General features: G+C 32.6%; 1 protein-coding gene across 3 annotated transcripts in view; it reads left to right on the top strand.

The window, feature by feature from the left end:
• Nucleotides 1-18,701, top strand: part of LOC119255187 (receptor tyrosine-protein kinase erbB-4) — a 964,561-nt gene that overhangs the window by 913,527 nt on the left and 32,333 nt on the right. For all 3 annotated transcript variants that reach the window (XM_054700043.1, XM_054700042.1, XM_054700041.1), the window contains 5 exons: nt 3,266-3,421; nt 6,066-6,141; nt 10,167-10,313; nt 12,393-12,490; nt 13,607-13,777. In XM_054700043.1, coding sequence (XP_054556018.1) covers nt 3,266-3,421; nt 6,066-6,141; nt 10,167-10,313; nt 12,393-12,490; nt 13,607-13,777 — 648 coding nt within the window. The remainder of the gene's footprint in view (nt 1-3,265; nt 3,422-6,065; nt 6,142-10,166; nt 10,314-12,392; nt 12,491-13,606; nt 13,778-18,701) is intronic.

Below are 18,701 nucleotides of genomic sequence, written 5' to 3'. Positions count from 1 at the left end.
ATAGTCTGGTGGATGGGGAAGACTGTGTAGAGATTGTCATCTGGTTTCCTGGATTGAGCTAAAATTATTTTTGAAGAGAAATACTTTTTCTGAACAAATAGTTTTGAGGTTTAAGATAGTCTGTCACCTGCTGAAGGCTGTGTATAGAAGATCAAGGACCTTTTGGAAATTTCAAAGTTTTACTTGTATTGCAGAATGTACCATTACAGTTGAAATTTCTTGGTAAGTGTTAGTTATTTAGGGTGTGTGTGTGTGTGTGTGTGTGTGTGTGTGTGCGCGCGCGCGCGCGCGCACTGCACACACAGACACTTAATAAATAAATCTTTTTTCCATTAATATGACATTTAGTTAAAGGAAGCATTATCCAACTAAATAACTGTGATCCAAAAAACCAGAATCATTCTCAGTTTATTCTCCTTCACTATTCAGTTTCTAAGGATGGAATTCAAGGTATTCAAATGTATCTTAAAATTGTTCTCTCCTTAATATTCCTATGGCCTTATTTTTTTGAAGATTCAGACATTCATGCATGTAGAAGCTGGATGAGAATCATAAATGGTAAAACCAGAACTCCTGGAAGTAATAGAGAGTATTACTGGCAAACTAGAAGCAAGCTGCCCTCAGTGGGAATCCAATCAGCAATGAGCTAAAGTAGATGTTTGAAATGTGCCTAGCATGGGAGCCAAAAAATATGTCAAAAATGAGTTGTATTTATGGACTAGCAGTTTGTAGCCTTTATTTTACACTCTTATCACTTCTGCATTGTGACTATGACTCTTGATTTCAGCTGCATTTTGCCTTATCCATGTTCTATACTGGCATCAGGTGATGTTTCCAAGTCTCCAAAGATAATAGCCTCACGCTTCTTTTGAAGAAAAAGTCTACATCATGACATTGAATCCTGCATAAGATGCAAGTTCAAATTCTCTAATCTCTTCTTATATTTTCTGTCTCACCTCTCCTCCTCACGTATTTATTATGCTCCAGAAATACCAATTATAAGCATTTGTCCAAGGACGTATTGTTATTGATGTCCCTGAGCTTGTTCTCTCTGCTTGCAATTTTGCCCTCACCTGGTGGCCATCATTCAAACCGCACTACTTCTGAAGTAACTCTCCAAAGCTTCTCCATTCGTGCACACTTGCTACAAAGGGGCCTGTAAACCAAATTCCCCTTCAATGTCTTATATGCTTCACATCAATTTGACTTTGTATTGTACTGCAGCCCTCTTTATTAATTAGCTTCCAACCTCCTTTAAGGTACAGAACTTGCCTGACTCTGCTGTTCTGCACAACACCTGACATATAGTATGTGTTCTGTACTTGTGTGTGGATCTCAGTATTAACTTGTCCTAGTAGGTTTTCCATAGTCTAATATGAAGGTGGTAAGAAAGAAATAGTTTTATGGACGTTTCTTGAAAGGACAAAAATTAAAGAAAATCCTTCAAGTCATTTAAGAACTATATGTTTTCAGGGCCTCCTGGTGGCCCAGTGGTTGAGCGCTGGGCTGTGAAGCTGCCCGCAGCCTCTGCAGTGCTGGTTCGATCCCCAGCTACTGGGTGAGGGTCTCACATGGCGCGCAGCTCTCTCCTGCTGCCCACTGCTCCCCTCAGCAGTGTACTTCATCACTCTGCCTGTTCTGTTCCCTGCTCTGGCTCTGGTGAATTCTCTCCAGAGAATTCACCTGCTTCTTACTGTACCCCAGTGCTTGTGTAAATAAATAAATAAATCTTTAAAAAAAAAAAAAAGAACTATATGTTTTCAGATTGACTTCATTCTAGGAATTTCCAATTTGGCTTAATCAAGCAGAAAGCACTGTTTCGGAAATTGGGGGGAAAAATCCCATAAATCCCAGTTGTGGGTTGATTTCAGAAAGCAAAAATATATGTGGTGTCACCCATCTGTTGACTGATTGGGCCATATTGGGCAGTATCTTCACTGGTTGTGTTTAATGGGCATTTATATAGTTTGGATCATGATGTTGTTTGAAGCAATCTTCCCTTTATACTACACCAGGCATATGGTTCATAATTTTTTGACCTGTGTGATTTATGTGTCTGTTTTCTACTGCTTTTGTTTTGATATCAGAAGCCGTTAATCCTTCAAAGTCCTACAGTTGTAATGTTAACTGCCAGCAGAATTGATTTGTAATTGGCATGAGAGTATGCTTCAACCATTTTATTATAATTCTGACTTGTTTTTGAATAAGCACTTTTTTTTAATACTGAAATGTTCATAGAATTTCCCCTAACTTTTCAACAAAGATATATTCACTCTAATGTAGTCCTTTGAGTTTATTTCTTTGGCTTTACATAAACCTTTTCATTAAGGTCGGTATTTAATGACTCTTAGTTTCACTGCTATTGAAATACAATTAATAATTATTACTTCTTTGATTATTGTACTTTAACTTGTGTAGATACCAATGGTGGTTGTATAGATGTGTGTAACATGTATGTATGCAACATATATACATATGTGCATATATACACATATACAGAAACATATTTTTGTGTGTATGTGAGCATGCATATTAGGGGAGAGCCAGTTGTATCTCTTTAGTCAATTCACTTTATTTTTAATTATCCTTTATGTCTTAAGAAGAAAACCTAGTTAAAGACTAACTTGAGGGTTACAATATACTGTTATTTCACTTGTAGATTATTATAATGACAGCTAATGTCATCACAGCCATTTTTTATACTACAGGCCTTTAATGGTCTTAGAGTATACTTCAATTTTTGCATAATTAATAAGAATAATGTAGAATTAAGTTTTGATAGAATTTATGATGATAATTTGGTACCATTAAACCTTTACATGCTTTAAAAAATTGGATAGGCATATTAGTTTGGGTTGGGTATGTAGGGTTAAGATGACATGAAGCTGAAATTACTGAAAAGAAAACAATTAGGGATACGGGGTAAGTTCAAATACATCTTAGCTTATCTACTAAGAAACATGCACACCTCACTAAATGTGTTTGCAAAGAAATTCAAGTCTCAGGAAACAAATGATGTAACAGTAGCTCATGTGAGCTAATTCATTTTTCTTTACAAGACTTGCAGGCGATAAGTCCAGAAGCTACTTGTGATTTGTTTTTGTTTTTTAATCCCATCATTTCCCCTAATTTTGAAATAGTCCATGATTCTGACTTCACTTAGGGAAATCAAGCACTATTCCACAGCATGCTAAAATCCCCCTTGTAGACTACAGAAAAGCCTAGGCATTAGCTCGCTAACATTGGAGAGCTTGCTGTTTTTCAGGGAATGATGTACCTGGAAGAAAGACGGCTTGTTCATCGGGATTTGGCAGCCCGCAATGTTTTAGTGAAATCTCCAAACCATGTGAAAATCACAGATTTTGGACTAGCCAGACTTTTGGAAGGAGATGAAAAGGAGTATAACGCTGATGGAGGAAAGGTGGGTATCTTTATAAGAACAAAATCATCTGAAAATATAGTATGAGATCTTTTTATCTCCTTATATTTTATAGGAGGAAGTCAATAAACCTGAAGTTTATATAATCCCATTTGTACCATTTGCATTTTTCTGTCCAGGGTAAAAATATATAGGTTATATATTATAAAATTATATTTCTTCTTTTTTTTAAAAGATTTATTTATACAAGAACCCGGATACAGGCCAGATGTGGGGGAGGGTGAGAGGACTCACCAAAGACAGAGTGTGGGAACAGAACAGGCAGACTGATGAAATACACTGCTGAGGGGAGCTTTGGGCAAGACAAGAGAGGTCTACTCGCCATGTGGGTATCTCCACTGCTGGCGGTGATCAAACCGGCACTGCAGAGGCTGCGGTCAGCTTCACAGTGCTGTGCTCAACCACCTACGCCACCAGGGAGGCCCCAAAATTATATTTCTTAAAAGTGCTTAAATTAGACAACGTTGTCAAAACCTAAGTGGACTTTATGTCATTTCTCTATCACGATGTGGGTGGATCCTTAGAAACTCTAGAAATTGAACTTTAATCCAGAGCCACAGAAATAGTTTCCTTGATCCTAAAACCATAGAACTCTTATTGAGTCAGAGACACAGCTTCACTCTCAGGCTAGCGAAAAGCTTTGCTGCAACCAAGAACCATAACTCATCTGAAAGTTGACCATTGTATTTAATTTCTAATCTTCCTGCACCAGGTATAACAGTTTCTTCCTATCTGGCTCTTCCTCTCTCACTTTTTTTTTTTCTTTTGCTTTTATATTAGTGCATGACTTACCAATTTATTTTATTTATAATTTGCCTCACTTCACTATAATGTAAACTACTATGGTCCAAGAGTATGAAAAATACCATTGCCTCTTCTACCTTTCCTAACTCTCTTGTCTCAGACCCAGAATGACAACTGTGTTCCTCTTTGTTTCACTACCATGTGGTCTCAGTCCATGTTTTAGTTTCAGTTCTTGTTGTAACTCATCAACCCACTATTTAACATATGTGTATTCATATGCCATGCAAATGTGCTTATTATGTGCCTTATTTATCATGGGCCATCCAAATGCACGTTAATATGTTGTGGTGATAAGCTTCACAATGTCTAGCAAGATTTTTATATTTATATCTCTATAGCAATATAAAAAATATATGAATATTCAAAACTTATCACAGGCAAAAGAACACAACATTTATTTTAATTAATTTTTTAAATTTTTCATTTATTTTTATTATTGAGCTACCATTGATGTATTATCTATATATGATTTACAGGTATGGATTCACAATCACCAGACCATACCCAACACCAAAGCACCCATATCCCTTCTCATCACCAGGCAAAAATACACAAAATACAATTTTTTTAAAAAAACTTCAATTTTGTAGTATTATCTGGTTTTCCTTTATTTTTATCTATTTACTACCAAATCACAGAAGTTTGAGATCACAGCTTTAAAACTGACTACAAGATTTCATGGAAGGAGGAGAAGTCCATAAATCACATGACTTCACTTGTCTTGAGAACATACAGCTGTAAGGTTTGTCTAAAGCAAGATTCATTACAGCTTTAAATGCCTACTAACCATTAAGTCTTTATCAAGCCACCTATGATTTAAACTTACTTCTTTAACACAATGTCTGTAGTCCATAAAGTCTGCTAACTCCTTGCCCATAGGGAAATTACTTTCAATGTGTCTTCTGTTCCCTTTCACTGAATACCATGATTCTGTCATAGAGTTACCTTGGTGTCACCTTGGTGAGCAGCCAACCTCATGATTTCAAAGTCCTATTTAGTTTTAAGCTTTCAACTGCAAAGTAGAAGTGTTTATCTTTATTCCATAAAATCTAATTATATTCCAGCTACATAATACTGCCCTTAGTCGTTGCAACTCATTCTGCTGAACCAACATCAGCAGGTTATGTGGATTGAATTTTTTTTTTGTAGTGATGATGGATTTGTGCTGATCCTCTCACATTCTTTTATAGAAATCCTATTTTGAAATTGGTACATATTTCTAATACTGGCTAACCAAGACAAGGGAGATCATCTGTGACTGGCAAACAAATTAAGGCTAACTTTGGAATTTGTTATTTTGGGCATTTATATGAAATTACATGAGAGGAAAAGGGAGGAGACATAGATAGAATGTATTTTACCAATTACTTGGAATTTGTCTGAGAGTGAAAAGAAATAACTAAAATAACTAGAAATGTAAGGAATCTCATTTTGGGGAAAAATAAAATATAGCAACATTTTTAGAAGAATGTGTGTTAGATGTTTAGTATCAGAATGTGTTATAATATTAACCAGTAGCTTAATTAATTACTAAATATTAATTAAAAACTATAGAAAGTGATATTATTTTACTTTCATTACTTATGATACTTTTAAAAATTATATATTTATATATGATATATATCAATTCATTTTATACATTTGATAAATTTTAATTCACGTATTCCTTAAATTGAAAAATAATATATTAAGTAAAATATGCATAGTTATAGGCATAATCTAAAAACACAACTGAGGCAAGTCTAGAGATTCACACTTAGGAAATAAATATGAATATAGTTTTTATGTAACTATACAACTTTCACTTCATATTTCTCTATAGATGCCAATTAAATGGATGGCTCTGGAGTGTATACACTATAGGAAATTCACCCATCAGAGTGACGTTTGGAGTTATGGTAAACAAATTTTCTTTGTGTATTAAGGTTTTCAAGGCAAAAGTAAATATATTAGATTTATGTAAAATATCTAAGTCAAATAATTTATTATATTGGAAATGCCTATTTCTAAACCCTTCTTCCTAAAGGAATTAACATTTTATTCTTTGGGTTTTATTTTAATAACCCTCTAAGTAGTATTGTGATCTTTTTATTATTTCTTGGTTCTTTAAAATGTTCTTTTAATATCTCTGTTGAGATGCCTACGACTGTCTTTAATTTAATAGCAACACATGTGATCATTTTGACAGAAAAATATTATCTCATTTTAGTTTGGAGGCAATTTCATAGAATGTCACAGTCTTAATTTTCAACTGTTGTTCGAAAACGTAATTAACGGCAATGAATATCAAAACTTTTCTTTGTTTTGCTTATGGGGATTTCTGTTTCCTAGTAAGGAACAGATAATTTTTATAACAAAGAACAATTACTGAAAACTCTAAGGTGAGGACAATAAATATGGAGGAGAGATAAGAAAAGACCACTAATTGCAGCTTAGGTTTTAATTCACAAGCTACATTTATAGTAAACAGATTTATTGAAGAGTGAGTAATATGAACTGGGAAGAGTGATTTTTTAAGTTAAAACATTTATGTAAGTGCATTTAACTCAGTTGTTGAAATAAACTACTTAACATCTTTCTGGCTATTGACAACTTAAGTCCATCCAAGTATTAGTAGAAGGAATCAACACCTTTCCTACAATTAGCTATACCATAGAGACTAACATTTCTTACAACAACAACAAAAATGCTAGCAATTAAAAGGTAGTGGTGGTACTTAAAAGTTCGGAACAATTTATTTTACTCAAATTTAGGTTAGTTTTATCTTTATTTAAAAAAGGTAAATCATTAAATCACATATAAATAAAGTATACCTCTTATCTACAAGATAGTAAATGATCTTTAAAAAAAATTAAGACATTTTTATAAAATGGTTCCCTCCCATCACACATATATATGCTATAAGAGGTTTTAAAATTTTTATAAAGGCCACATGTGTTCTACGCAGCTTAGCAGTAGAAAGCATTGTGTGTTTGAAGTTTATAGAAGTACAGGGAAATGTTTGACAAAACTGGGTTGTTAAGCTGTAAGGATTAAAGAGGACTGAGTCTGCCATCTATATTGTATATATTGTATATAGATGATAGATCTGTATGCTAATATATGCATTAACATGTGCATAGCATTTATCATATGATACAAATTAGTGAATAATGTATGATATAGATTTAGACATTTTATGTGTTAAGTATATATTATATATAATATATTGTCATGTATCTTTTTTTTTCTTTTCCTTTTTCCATTTCCCTGAATTAGATGTGGCAATCTGCTGCAGGCAAATTTTAAATGACCTCTAAAACAAATTAAATAAATGTTATTTACTCTAACAAAAGAAAATGTTGATAATGTGGTCATATTTGTAATAGTAAAATTTATCTTTGGGGGAAAATCCTGTTACTCAAGTTATCATGTTCATCTTCATGTTGAGTTGCAAAATCTCAGTTGCTATTCAGTAAAAATAAATAATAGATAATAAGAGATAGATAGGTAAGTAGGTAGATAGGTAGATAAGTGGAGAGAAAGAATTCTGTTTTGAAATATAGTCTAGGTCATAAACACATCATTAAGGCATTTTGAGATTTTTTTTTAATTCATTTTTTTTTTAAGATTTATTTATTTATTTATACAAGCACTGGGTTCAGTCAGAAGCGTGGGAGGGTGAGAGAATTCACCAGAGCCAGAGCGAGGAACTGAACAGGCAGAAGGACCGAAGTACACTGCTGAGGGGAGCAGTGGGCGCGGCAGGAGAGATCTGCGGGCCATGTGGGACACTTGCCCGGTGGCCGGGGATCGAACCAGTGCTGCAGAGGCTGCAGGCAGCTTCACAACCCAGGGCTCAACCGCTGTGCCACCAGGGGAGGCCCCATTTTGAGGTTTTTTTAATGATATATCATACTTGACTACAAAAGACATATATGCAGAGAAAGTTGCATAATCTTGTTTACAGTACACTTTTGTGGGAAACTGCCACCGGGTACAGCTTTATTTTTGTAAAAATAAATATACATCAACTATGGTTTAGATCTTCAAATGATAGGTTTGCGTTGTAAGTTTTGAGTATGTTCCCAATTCAGTTTTCCCAACATGTCCTTCTACCTGAAGCCATATGTTTAGTCATCTTGTCATCACTCTTACAAAGATATAATTGGTCTATTATTGGCAGAAATGGGTGTTTTGATGTTTCTGCTTTTGTTTTGTATTAATATTTGTGTTTATGGTATTTTCTCTGTTATTTTGATTTGTAATTGTTTTGTATATTGCTTATGTTAGAAGTTCTAATAGAGAAGTGAGAGTCTCTTTTCTGTCTTTTATACAGCATACATAAGGTGATAAAATGTTTGCATATATATAAATATGATTGACTAAATAGAAATAGACAGTTCACCACAATTAACTTGCCCTGCCCTACCTCATTTTTTCTATGGAAACATTCCTTAATATGCATAATTAAATAGAATCAAATAAAGATCAAACAATTAAATCAGGCCACTAGTTACATGTTTGCATTATATTATTAATCATAAAATTGAAATATTAGCCAAAATTATTAGTTAATTATTAATGATTCTATTATGAAGGGTAATTATAAGTTCACATATACTTTTATCTTTTTAGCTTTCTATAATTTTTATCAGTCAAAGATAGCTGTTAAGAGAAAAAAAAGACTAAGTTTGAATAATTTATTACAGATAGCAGTAGGAAAGAAATCTTAGATCTTATAATATAAAATCAATTTTCATATTAAGGCACTCGTATAGATGCATCAAACAAAATTCACTTGGTAATGCTGCTGTGCACAGATAGCTATTTCTAAACTTACACAATCTTTATCCTTCAGAAAAATGTTTTTTAATTATATAATTATTAAATAATAAAGAAGAAACCTTTACCTTCTTATAAGTAATATATAAGTCATTGCTCCTATCAGTATCTATTCTCATAATTGACTATTTGCATGATAATATTTAAGACATTTGCTTTTCAAGAGTAAATAAGTGTATAGTGACTCAAGAAAATCATTTCATTATGTAAGGAATAAAATTATTTATTCCCTTCAATTTTGTGATACACACTTCACATGTATTATATCTTATATATGGATCATTCCTCCTCAGGCTCTCACATATGCTAACGATATGGGTTGCTTGACTCCATTTGTTCTCTTTGGTTTATTCTTATTTAAAATGAGAGCCTCAATTCTTGACCATAACATAAGGGCATTATCCTGGAAGACCAGTTTAGTCTTTAGGACTTTTAATGACAAAGATGCCAGGCTCAAAATTTGTCAATATCAGATTTTGCCGGTAATCATCTTTATCTGATACTGAATATTCATAGTACATAGCAAATTGTTTAAAAAACTTACATATTGTGAGTGAAACTTAACTTGGGTCAGCAAGCAGCATTATTTATATGTAGAAGCAGGGAATAGTTTTGTAATCTGATATCCACTCTGAATTTTCTCTTTTACCTATTAATAATTTCTTTTTTTTTTTTTTTTAGAGGCATGTTTTATTTGTTTGTTTGTTTTGTTTATACATGCACTGGGTACAGTCAGAAGCGCGGGAGGGTGAGAGAATTCACCAGAGCCAGAGCGGGGAGCAGAGCAGGCAGAAGGACCGAAGTACACTGCTGAGGGGAACAGCGGGTGGCAGGAGAGGTCTGCGCGCCATGTGGGACCCTCCTCCAGTGGCCGGGGAGCAGCCTGGGATCGAACCGGCGCTGCAGAACCTATTAATAATTTCAAGACAATAATTAAAGAATTGAATTTCCCACCAAAATTTTGGCATTGGATTTCTCATCGTAGAAATAAGAATCTGAAGACTGCTCTCTAGGGAATTGTCTCTTGCCTCCAGCATATTGTTTGTTTGTTCAAAGTATGTTGTTAATGTTCTTACTTAAAATCTGGTGTCCAATGTAGGAGTCACTATATGGGAACTGATGACCTTTGGAGGAAAACCCTATGATGGAATTCCAACCCGAGAAATCCCTGATTTATTAGAAAAAGGAGAACGTTTGCCCCAGCCTCCAATCTGCACTATTGATGTTTACATGGTCATGGTCAAATGTAAGTTCACAAAATAATTTTATGATCACCATCATCATTGTTTTCAGTAAAGTACATATTAGTCAAACGGGACAATGTTTCTGTATTTTGAAAAATACAAGAATTTAAAAATAACTAGAAACATTTTTGGTTGATTATTGTTTGTTTGTTGTGATTATTGTTCATTTAAAACAATATCATATTTCAATGCTATGAAGTCAACATTATGCCCTTTACTCTTATTGATTTCACTTAGATTCTTATTTTTATGGCAATCAAATTGTCATGGAGAGATTCAATTAGTCACAATAATTTTATTAATCTTTTTGGTAAATAGCGGACTGACTAAATGGTGTAAAGAAAGAATGCTTGAACCTGATAGTTAAAATATGATTTTAATGGTTTTAATAGTCAATAGTAAATTAGCAGGGCAGAATGGGAAGTGAGATGAAGTGAATCTACATTGAACCGAAAAGATTACGAATGTTTACTTTTTTCAATTTGATCATTTGTTTACATCTAACTCTTTTGCTTTTTTCCCTCCTTACTATGCCCCAGACACATAGGTATTATAAATGTGTTTTGGAAGCCTATGCTCTTAATTTAAATAGAATTAGAGAAGTCTCTGGAGTTTCTGACTTAATTTAAGTGAGATTAACATTCAGCAATCTTTCTTGTGTAATCTGGGGTTTTCCCCTTTTGGTTTACACAGAGTTAGCAAAGAAACAAACTGGTGAAGGTGAATAAGCATCTTATTAATAAGAGACTTTGGACCCAGGTCTACTCAGATTTATATTCATGACATGTGTGATACATTCTGACAGGAAGAGAAGAAATAAAATATGTGCTCTCACTTCAGGTCAACATGCCCTTTTCTCTAAGCATCATTCTATTTACTCAATATTTAGTTAGAAAGAAACTGATACCTCACTGCAAAGTTAACCTTTTTTGGTTCCAATAGTTCCAGAAACACCTTTTATTCTCATTAGCATCTTGGCATAAAAAGCATTTTCTCAAAAAGTAGATGCATGTAGAATGTAAATCATCTGTGCTTTATTTGGAGAGAAAAAATTCCTATGATATTAATGATAAATAGAATGACAGAAAAAAATTTCTCAGAGCAAGAATGAAAATTGAACTAGAAAAATTAGAAACAAAGCTTTATAACTTTACTGGATCAATTACTATTCAGTAAATATCTATGGAAGAAAGTTCAAACACATATATGCATTATATATTTGATCCCATAACTAGCATAGAAAATGATGTAGATACCTCATGTAGATACACTGATAAAAGACTGTAAAGTCAGGGAAACATTTTGCCTAATAGGGAGTTTTACCTTGCCTTTAAGAATTTTAATACCTATGAAGAGGGCCATTTGGCAAGAAAATCAAGAAAAGCTTGGTGCTGTTATTTTTGTCATCTCATCAGCAAGCAGAGCCTAGGGAGATAAGACCCACTTTACCTAGACTGCAAGCTAAATAATAATACATACCTTGAAAATTGCTGACAGTGTATTTATAGTGGAAAGGCTAGTATTAAGATAAGCTAATAACTATTATAGAATAAACATTACCAATCAGTTTGCATTAGTAATTTTTTCCCACCAGGAGAAAAGCATCATGAGATGTTGCATCCCTTTCCCCTTTAAGCCAATGTACTGCTTTGTAATCGAAGCTCTTTTGCTGATGTCACTCCTGATACAAAATGACAAATTATATTTCAATCACCTCTTCTATAATGATCAAGGAAAAATCTTAAAAATTCACTCCACATCAAATGAAAAAGAAATCTGAGATTCTACAGTTCCTTTTATTAGCATAGGTTATATTTTCTAGAAGAAAAATTATTTTTTAATTTGTTCAACAAAATAAAATTGTGTTATTCTACAATGTGTTACTTTTAGTGATGAGTATCAACAACTGATTGATACAGAGTCAAACTACTGGGTTGTTTCTTTCATTAACTTTCTTTCTTCTCCAGATCATTATTATTAAAGCAATATGTTTTGATCTTTGCTTATACTTAGTAAAATCTGCCTCTAAATTCTTCCTGATTGTGGTTAGAGTGACTCTTTCTTCGCATGTAAATTTCTAGGTTGGATGATTGATGCTGACAGTCGACCTAAGTTCAAGGAACTGGCTGCTGAATTTTCCAGAATGGCTCGAGACCCTCAAAGATATCTGGTTATTCAGGTCAGTACATATAACTTAGATTTTAAAGAACATCCCAATGCAAACATAAGAGAAAATATGAATATATCTGGACTTTAGAATTGTGAAAATAACCAGTTACAAATTAAACAGATTATCATATGAAACAGCTTATGGAAAAGAGCCTTTACTTGATGTCAGAACCACTTTTGAGTATCTTCCTTTAGTATTCAAGTGACTGCTATTAAATCATCAAATAATTATGATTATCCATATACATATTAAAGCCTTTATCCTCTGACAGGGTTTCTAGCTTTCTGCCTCTTAATGAATGTTTTGTGTAAGTTATATTCATTATAATAATCCTCCCATTTCAGAATAATAGGAAGATGGATTTTTGTTTTAATTGTGCCCCTGGTTAAAAACAATAATGGATTGGATAATTTTAAAATTGTAATATATTTCTCTATCATTCTTTTTACCAAAATCATAAACAAGTGGACCTTGGAATACACTGAATTTTATTTCTCAATACACATCAATAATCACATGAAGATAAAAACTAGATTTTAGAAGATAGTGATTTCTAGCTACCTTTTTCCCAAATTAACTTTTTTAAACTAAAAATATTTATGGCAAAATCATATAACTTCGAGGATTAAAAAATATGTTTCTCCAAAGGTTTTGATGTCTCTCACATCCCCATTTGTTTTTTGCCACTTGTGTTATGATTTCACCTAAAAATGTTATGCTATTAAACTATGTAGTCTATGTGTCTTGATAATGTTACACTATCAAATCTACTGAATTAAGTAAAAAAATCATTATTTTTTCATCTATTCTTATGTCACTGTTCAAACTCCATCTTGGCAACAGAACCTCCATTATTCTCAGATCTATGGCTCTCTCAAAACATCATAGTATTCTGCTTTATTCATTTCATATTTTTCCTGTATAAAATTTATTAATCTCATCCTGTCATATCCAAGCATATTGTAGCCTTTTTTATGACAAGCAGTAATGCTAAAGAATTACTTTAAAATGACTATATGAATTTTAATCATTTATTTTGATATTACATATATTTACTACAAAAACCATATATTTAAGAAAAAGGAAATAATCACTTTTTCGTATGTTTGATGATCAATCCTTTAGGGCGATGACCGCATGAAGCTCCCCAGCCCCAATGACAGCAAGTTCTTTCAGAACCTCTTGGATGAAGAGGATTTAGAAGATATGATGGATGCTGAGGAATACCTGGTCCCTCAGGCTTTCAACATCCCACCTCCCATCTACACTTCCAGAGCAAGAATTGACTCTAATAGGGTAAGTCATTGTATATTACCTATCATACCATTGTTGAGAAAACTGCTAAATTGTAGAATAATTATATAGCTCAGATCTGTGTGATTCCAAATTTTAAAACATAATCATCAAAAAATATGTCAAACCTGCTCTATATAGTTAATTTCAAAGACAAGTTTGGACAGTACAATATGCACTCTGAAACAGTTTCAAGATTTCACAAGAAAAAAATGTAGTTTTTTGTATTATATTAGTTAAAAAAAATCTTAATTTTTAAAAATCTAAAACTAATTCTAATAAAACAATTTATGTTTATAAATATATAAAATGTGTTAACAAGACAGACTTTCTACTTATCTTCACTAATAAGATGTTATGACTTTTACTCACTTAACAAAGATTACATATGTCCAGTCAAATTGAAATAGATACAGAAGTATGTAATTCATTGAACTAAATCATATTGGGAAGAATGCTGAGTAGTTTTTAAGATGTAGATTTAAGTTTGGAAAGAAGCTTCTGAAAAATATTTACATTCATTTTAAACATTATGTTCAATTTATATGAATACCATTCTGTCTCTGAAAACTGTCAATCCACGTATTTATTTGTTTGTTTTAAAGATTTCCTCCATCATTCATTAAGCATAATGCCTTTGCATGTGAGACATTATTAGACATTTGAAATTCAAATAATTTTTACAAAAACCCTGCTCTCAGCAAGCGTTCAGGTTTATGAAAGAGTCACACAGGAAGGGAGACCACAGCACTGCATAAGTGTCATAACAAAGTGTTCATTGGCTGTTATGGAGCATGGAGAAGCAGTAGAGTATGTCTAGAGTCAATTTCTTCCATCAATAATACTTAAGTGTTATGCTTTCTTTTCTCTAGAAAGTAATTCTTAATCTCCTCTCGCACCTAGAAAACTATCTTTCCCATTTGTGGAGTGGGTGAACCAAAATGCATCTTTTGTTTCAATTTGCACTTTACTTCTTTCTGATGTGCTAAGAAATAATTACATAACAAATTTGATTGCCCCTCCTTTTTTGTCCTTCCTGCTAAAATCGGTATTTAAATAAGGTGAAAACTGAACATAATGTTGTCAGAGGATGTTGAAGGATGAAAAAAATGAGTCTGGTTTCTTAAAATTTTCATCATTTTTTAAAAAATAGAGTATAGACTGAATATTTGACTTCTCAGAAAAAGTTGCTATATATACTTTAGTTTGTACCACTGTCACTTTTCCCTCAGATTAGACTTCATAACTTTTATAATGACATTTTAGTTAGGTTACCACACTCGTGGTAATTACCTTTGAGATTTTTATTAAACTAATCCAAAGAAATGGAAATATAAGAAACCTTTGGTCTCCTCTGTAAGATTTATGATAATGCACTACATATACTTCATAATGATCTATAAGTTGTATAAACTCAAGCAAAATGATAATGCTGAAATAATAACATTGTTCTCTATATGACAGTTGAAAATATGACAGTTTCAATTAGGTTTCTCTTTATAGTTCAGTAATCAAAACCATGACTTGTTATTTTATGAAATAATAATAGTAATAGTAATGTCAGCTAAAGCTTGTTGGGTGCTTACTTTAACCCAGGTACTGTAAGTGTTTTAAATTATTTCACTTTTATTTTATAAAGTCCCAATTTAAGAGGTAAAAAAATGGCAGCTCATTTAGATAACATACAAAAAATTAGGGATAACAATAGAAATTGAGTTCAGCTTTCACCAATCCCACATGGTGACTATGGTTCTAGAATAACAGAGGGGTTTATTTCACATTGCTATTACTTTTTACTACTTACAGAACTAACACTTCTATTCATTTAAAGGTAATTGAATAAAAGCAAATAAGTCAGATGTCAGGAATCTCATATTCTAGAAACAAACTTTTGACATGGCCACGTTGGTCCGATAACTCAGTGAGACTCAGTTTCTATACTTCAGTGATGAACATTTTAAACTAGACCACCTACCAGCTCCGCCCACTCTAAAATTACCTTATCAAAGGATGACTTTCAAATTAATTATTACAATGTATGCATTTGTATTATATACTAGAAAAAATTAATTGAGTTAAATTAAATAAGTACCAAAAAGCATTTTGGTTATCTCTAACACAATGTCTTTATGTGATTGAACATAGAAGAAAATAACCTAAGGACACAAGTTAAGGAAGTATCTCAAAGCTAAATGATGTAGTGAAGAATTTTGTGATGATAAACAAGGTAACTCTGGCTACAATTTAGTAAGGATCAATATCAGTTCTAACAACAGCTGCTACTTGATGATAAATTATTGTAGTCTCAGGATATTGGTTTTACAGTTCATCCAAAATATGTCAAGGATTCCTGTACTATATCCCTGGTATGATGTTTGGGATTATTTTTTAAACCCATTAAGCCAGAAGGAGTTCTTAGTTAAACATTTCACAACACCAAGTACTTTTTGTTTCAAAGTTTTCCCCTCTAAGTACTAGTCTTTTACATTTTTCAATTTATTATGAAGAAGGAATACATACATTAATATGTTGAATGCTTATCATGGATTAGGCATGACATAGTTTGCAAGACATAGGTTTTGCCCTCAAGGAGTTTATACTGTGGTTGAGGCTATAATATTCTGAAAGCTATCTACCAGCTATTATGAAAAAAAAAAAAAGTCAAACCAATTTATGAATCTAGAGTCATTTTAGCTCTATCATTATTGGGGAATGAAGAACTAACTCAGAGTAGAAGTGGAATTTTGGTTGGGAAGTCAGAAGAGAGATTAAAATAAACCTCCCCCAAAATAAAGTTATGGATTTTAAAATCAATTCATGGTTACTGGAAGAGAAGGGGGATAGGGTATTTAAATCAGAACAAAGGGGATAATGGTATGGGAAGAAGAGAGCAATCCATTTGGTGATGGATGTAATGTAGTATACACATGTTGATTCTCAATGATGCATGCCTGAAATATACATAATGTGATAATGCAATGTTTGTTCACTTATGAAAGTAAAAACAAACAAAATTCAGCATTAGCAAAGGCAAAGAGAGGTTTTTAGGATTAATGTGAACCCTGGTTTCTATAATATTCTGAATTATACATGTTTAATAACTCTCATATTTTTGGAGGAGGTAAAATGGACCTTCTTCTCCCATTGTCCCAATTTTTGTCAGTGTTATTAAGGCTTATAATATTGGCTTTGGAGGCTCTTGCTTCTCATTAAGATCAGCCAGTTAAAAAATTCTTTTTGGCCTTTCTGAAAAACAGCTCTCAATTTCTGTCTTCTGCTTCTCCTCCCATGAATCTAAGATAGGCCCTCATCACTGCACAGGAATTATTTCAATCTCTCCCTAACTGACACACATTTTTTTTTTCCGAATTAACTCAATTTCTAAGAATGTTTCCATTTGATCAACTGAAGAACAATATTGGTGAATATTTTGAGCACCTGATCATTTATCAACACTTATTCCTTTCATATTTTTTGTTCTCATCTATTTAGAGTACCTCTATCATTTTCATCAATGGGGTAAGCGTGAATGATCTATGTTTTAGTATTTCTCTCTTTATATGATATATAATCCTATTATCACTAACAGCTGAAGGGTTTTGAGGCATTTATGCTAGGAAATGCTATGGTCATTTCCAGTTGACCAGTCAATGTAATTTATTTTTCTCTACTCTCTAGCTCACACACACAAAATTGCACAGAGCTGCAAGTATTATCCCATCATTGATCTCTTCCAAAATATAGATCATGTTGATGCTTTTTTGTTTTAGTTTGGAAGTATGGATGGGTAGCTGATTTATTTTAACAAGAGCTATCTCTCCTATGTATTTGATATTTGTCTTTTTTTCTAAATGAAAACATAATGTCAAATGGCATTCTTTTGCTCTTCCAAGTTCTGAGAAATTACAGGGATATTAAAAAAATGGTTTTATGACTGATTTTCCACTACCCATTACCATTGTAAATAATTAATTTATATACATTAAAATATCAAATGAACTTGTACAGTCTTTACCAGTGGATTTCTTAAAATATGGTTATATAAATTTGTATTACTCTTTGTAAGCTTTATTGCTTTAATAGTAGCTATACTACTTATGTAATCTTTATTAGTTTTTACATTGCTATTAATTTTTATTTCTCCCTGATTTCCTAAGATATTCAGAGTTATTCATAACATCTCATTAGACACCATGATAAAGCCTCTATAGTACCAATGCTGGATTTTTCATTTATACCTCTATTTAAGAATGGCAGACAAATGATTTCTCATTTAAGTAAGAGAGAGATAATTTTGACTTCTTTCTCAAATCATGTCTTCAGGTATTACAGAAATCACTTCCTACAGATTTTAACTTTGGGTAGTACCTCCTCTTACAGTACAAAATTTCCTGTACAGTTGCTTCTTTATTTTTGGGGGGAATCTGCTTTCTCTGTTGGCAAGTGATTGCCTATTTTTCCTCAACTCTTTTCCCATAATAAATATTATTCTTATTCCTTCCCTTTCTAATTTTGTAAACAAGTCTAGCCTTCCATATGTATAAAACTAAATATTAATACTTACAAATACATGCTTGCACATGTAATAGAGGTGAAGTGTTTTCTATAGTATGGTGAAACTAATTTTCCTCCCTTTGGGCACAAGCGCCAATACTATTTTTTAGAACTTCCTGGCCTCAAAACTCATGGCAAAAAAGAGGTTGGCCGCAAATACAAATAAATAAATAAATAAATAAATAAATAAATACATACATACCAGCATGTTGTTTCTTATACATAAAATTTTACACTCCCATTTACACACAGGCAACATACTCTCCTTACCATGTGGAAAATGTAATCTTCCCTCTCCTGTGCCATTGTCTTTTGCTTCCTTTCCCTAGGAATATATGTTTTTTCTCTACAAGTTTGTTTCAAGGAGATTTTC

This window comes from Talpa occidentalis, unplaced genomic scaffold (genome assembly GCF_014898055.3).
Source record: "Talpa occidentalis isolate TD23 unplaced genomic scaffold, MPIMG_talOcc4v2.1 talOcc4.3, whole genome shotgun sequence".
NCBI classification, from domain to species: Eukaryota; Metazoa; Chordata; class Mammalia; order Eulipotyphla; family Talpidae; genus Talpa; species Talpa occidentalis.
The sequence above is the reverse complement of the archived record's forward strand: the minus strand, read 5'-3'. Positions and strand labels throughout refer to the sequence as shown.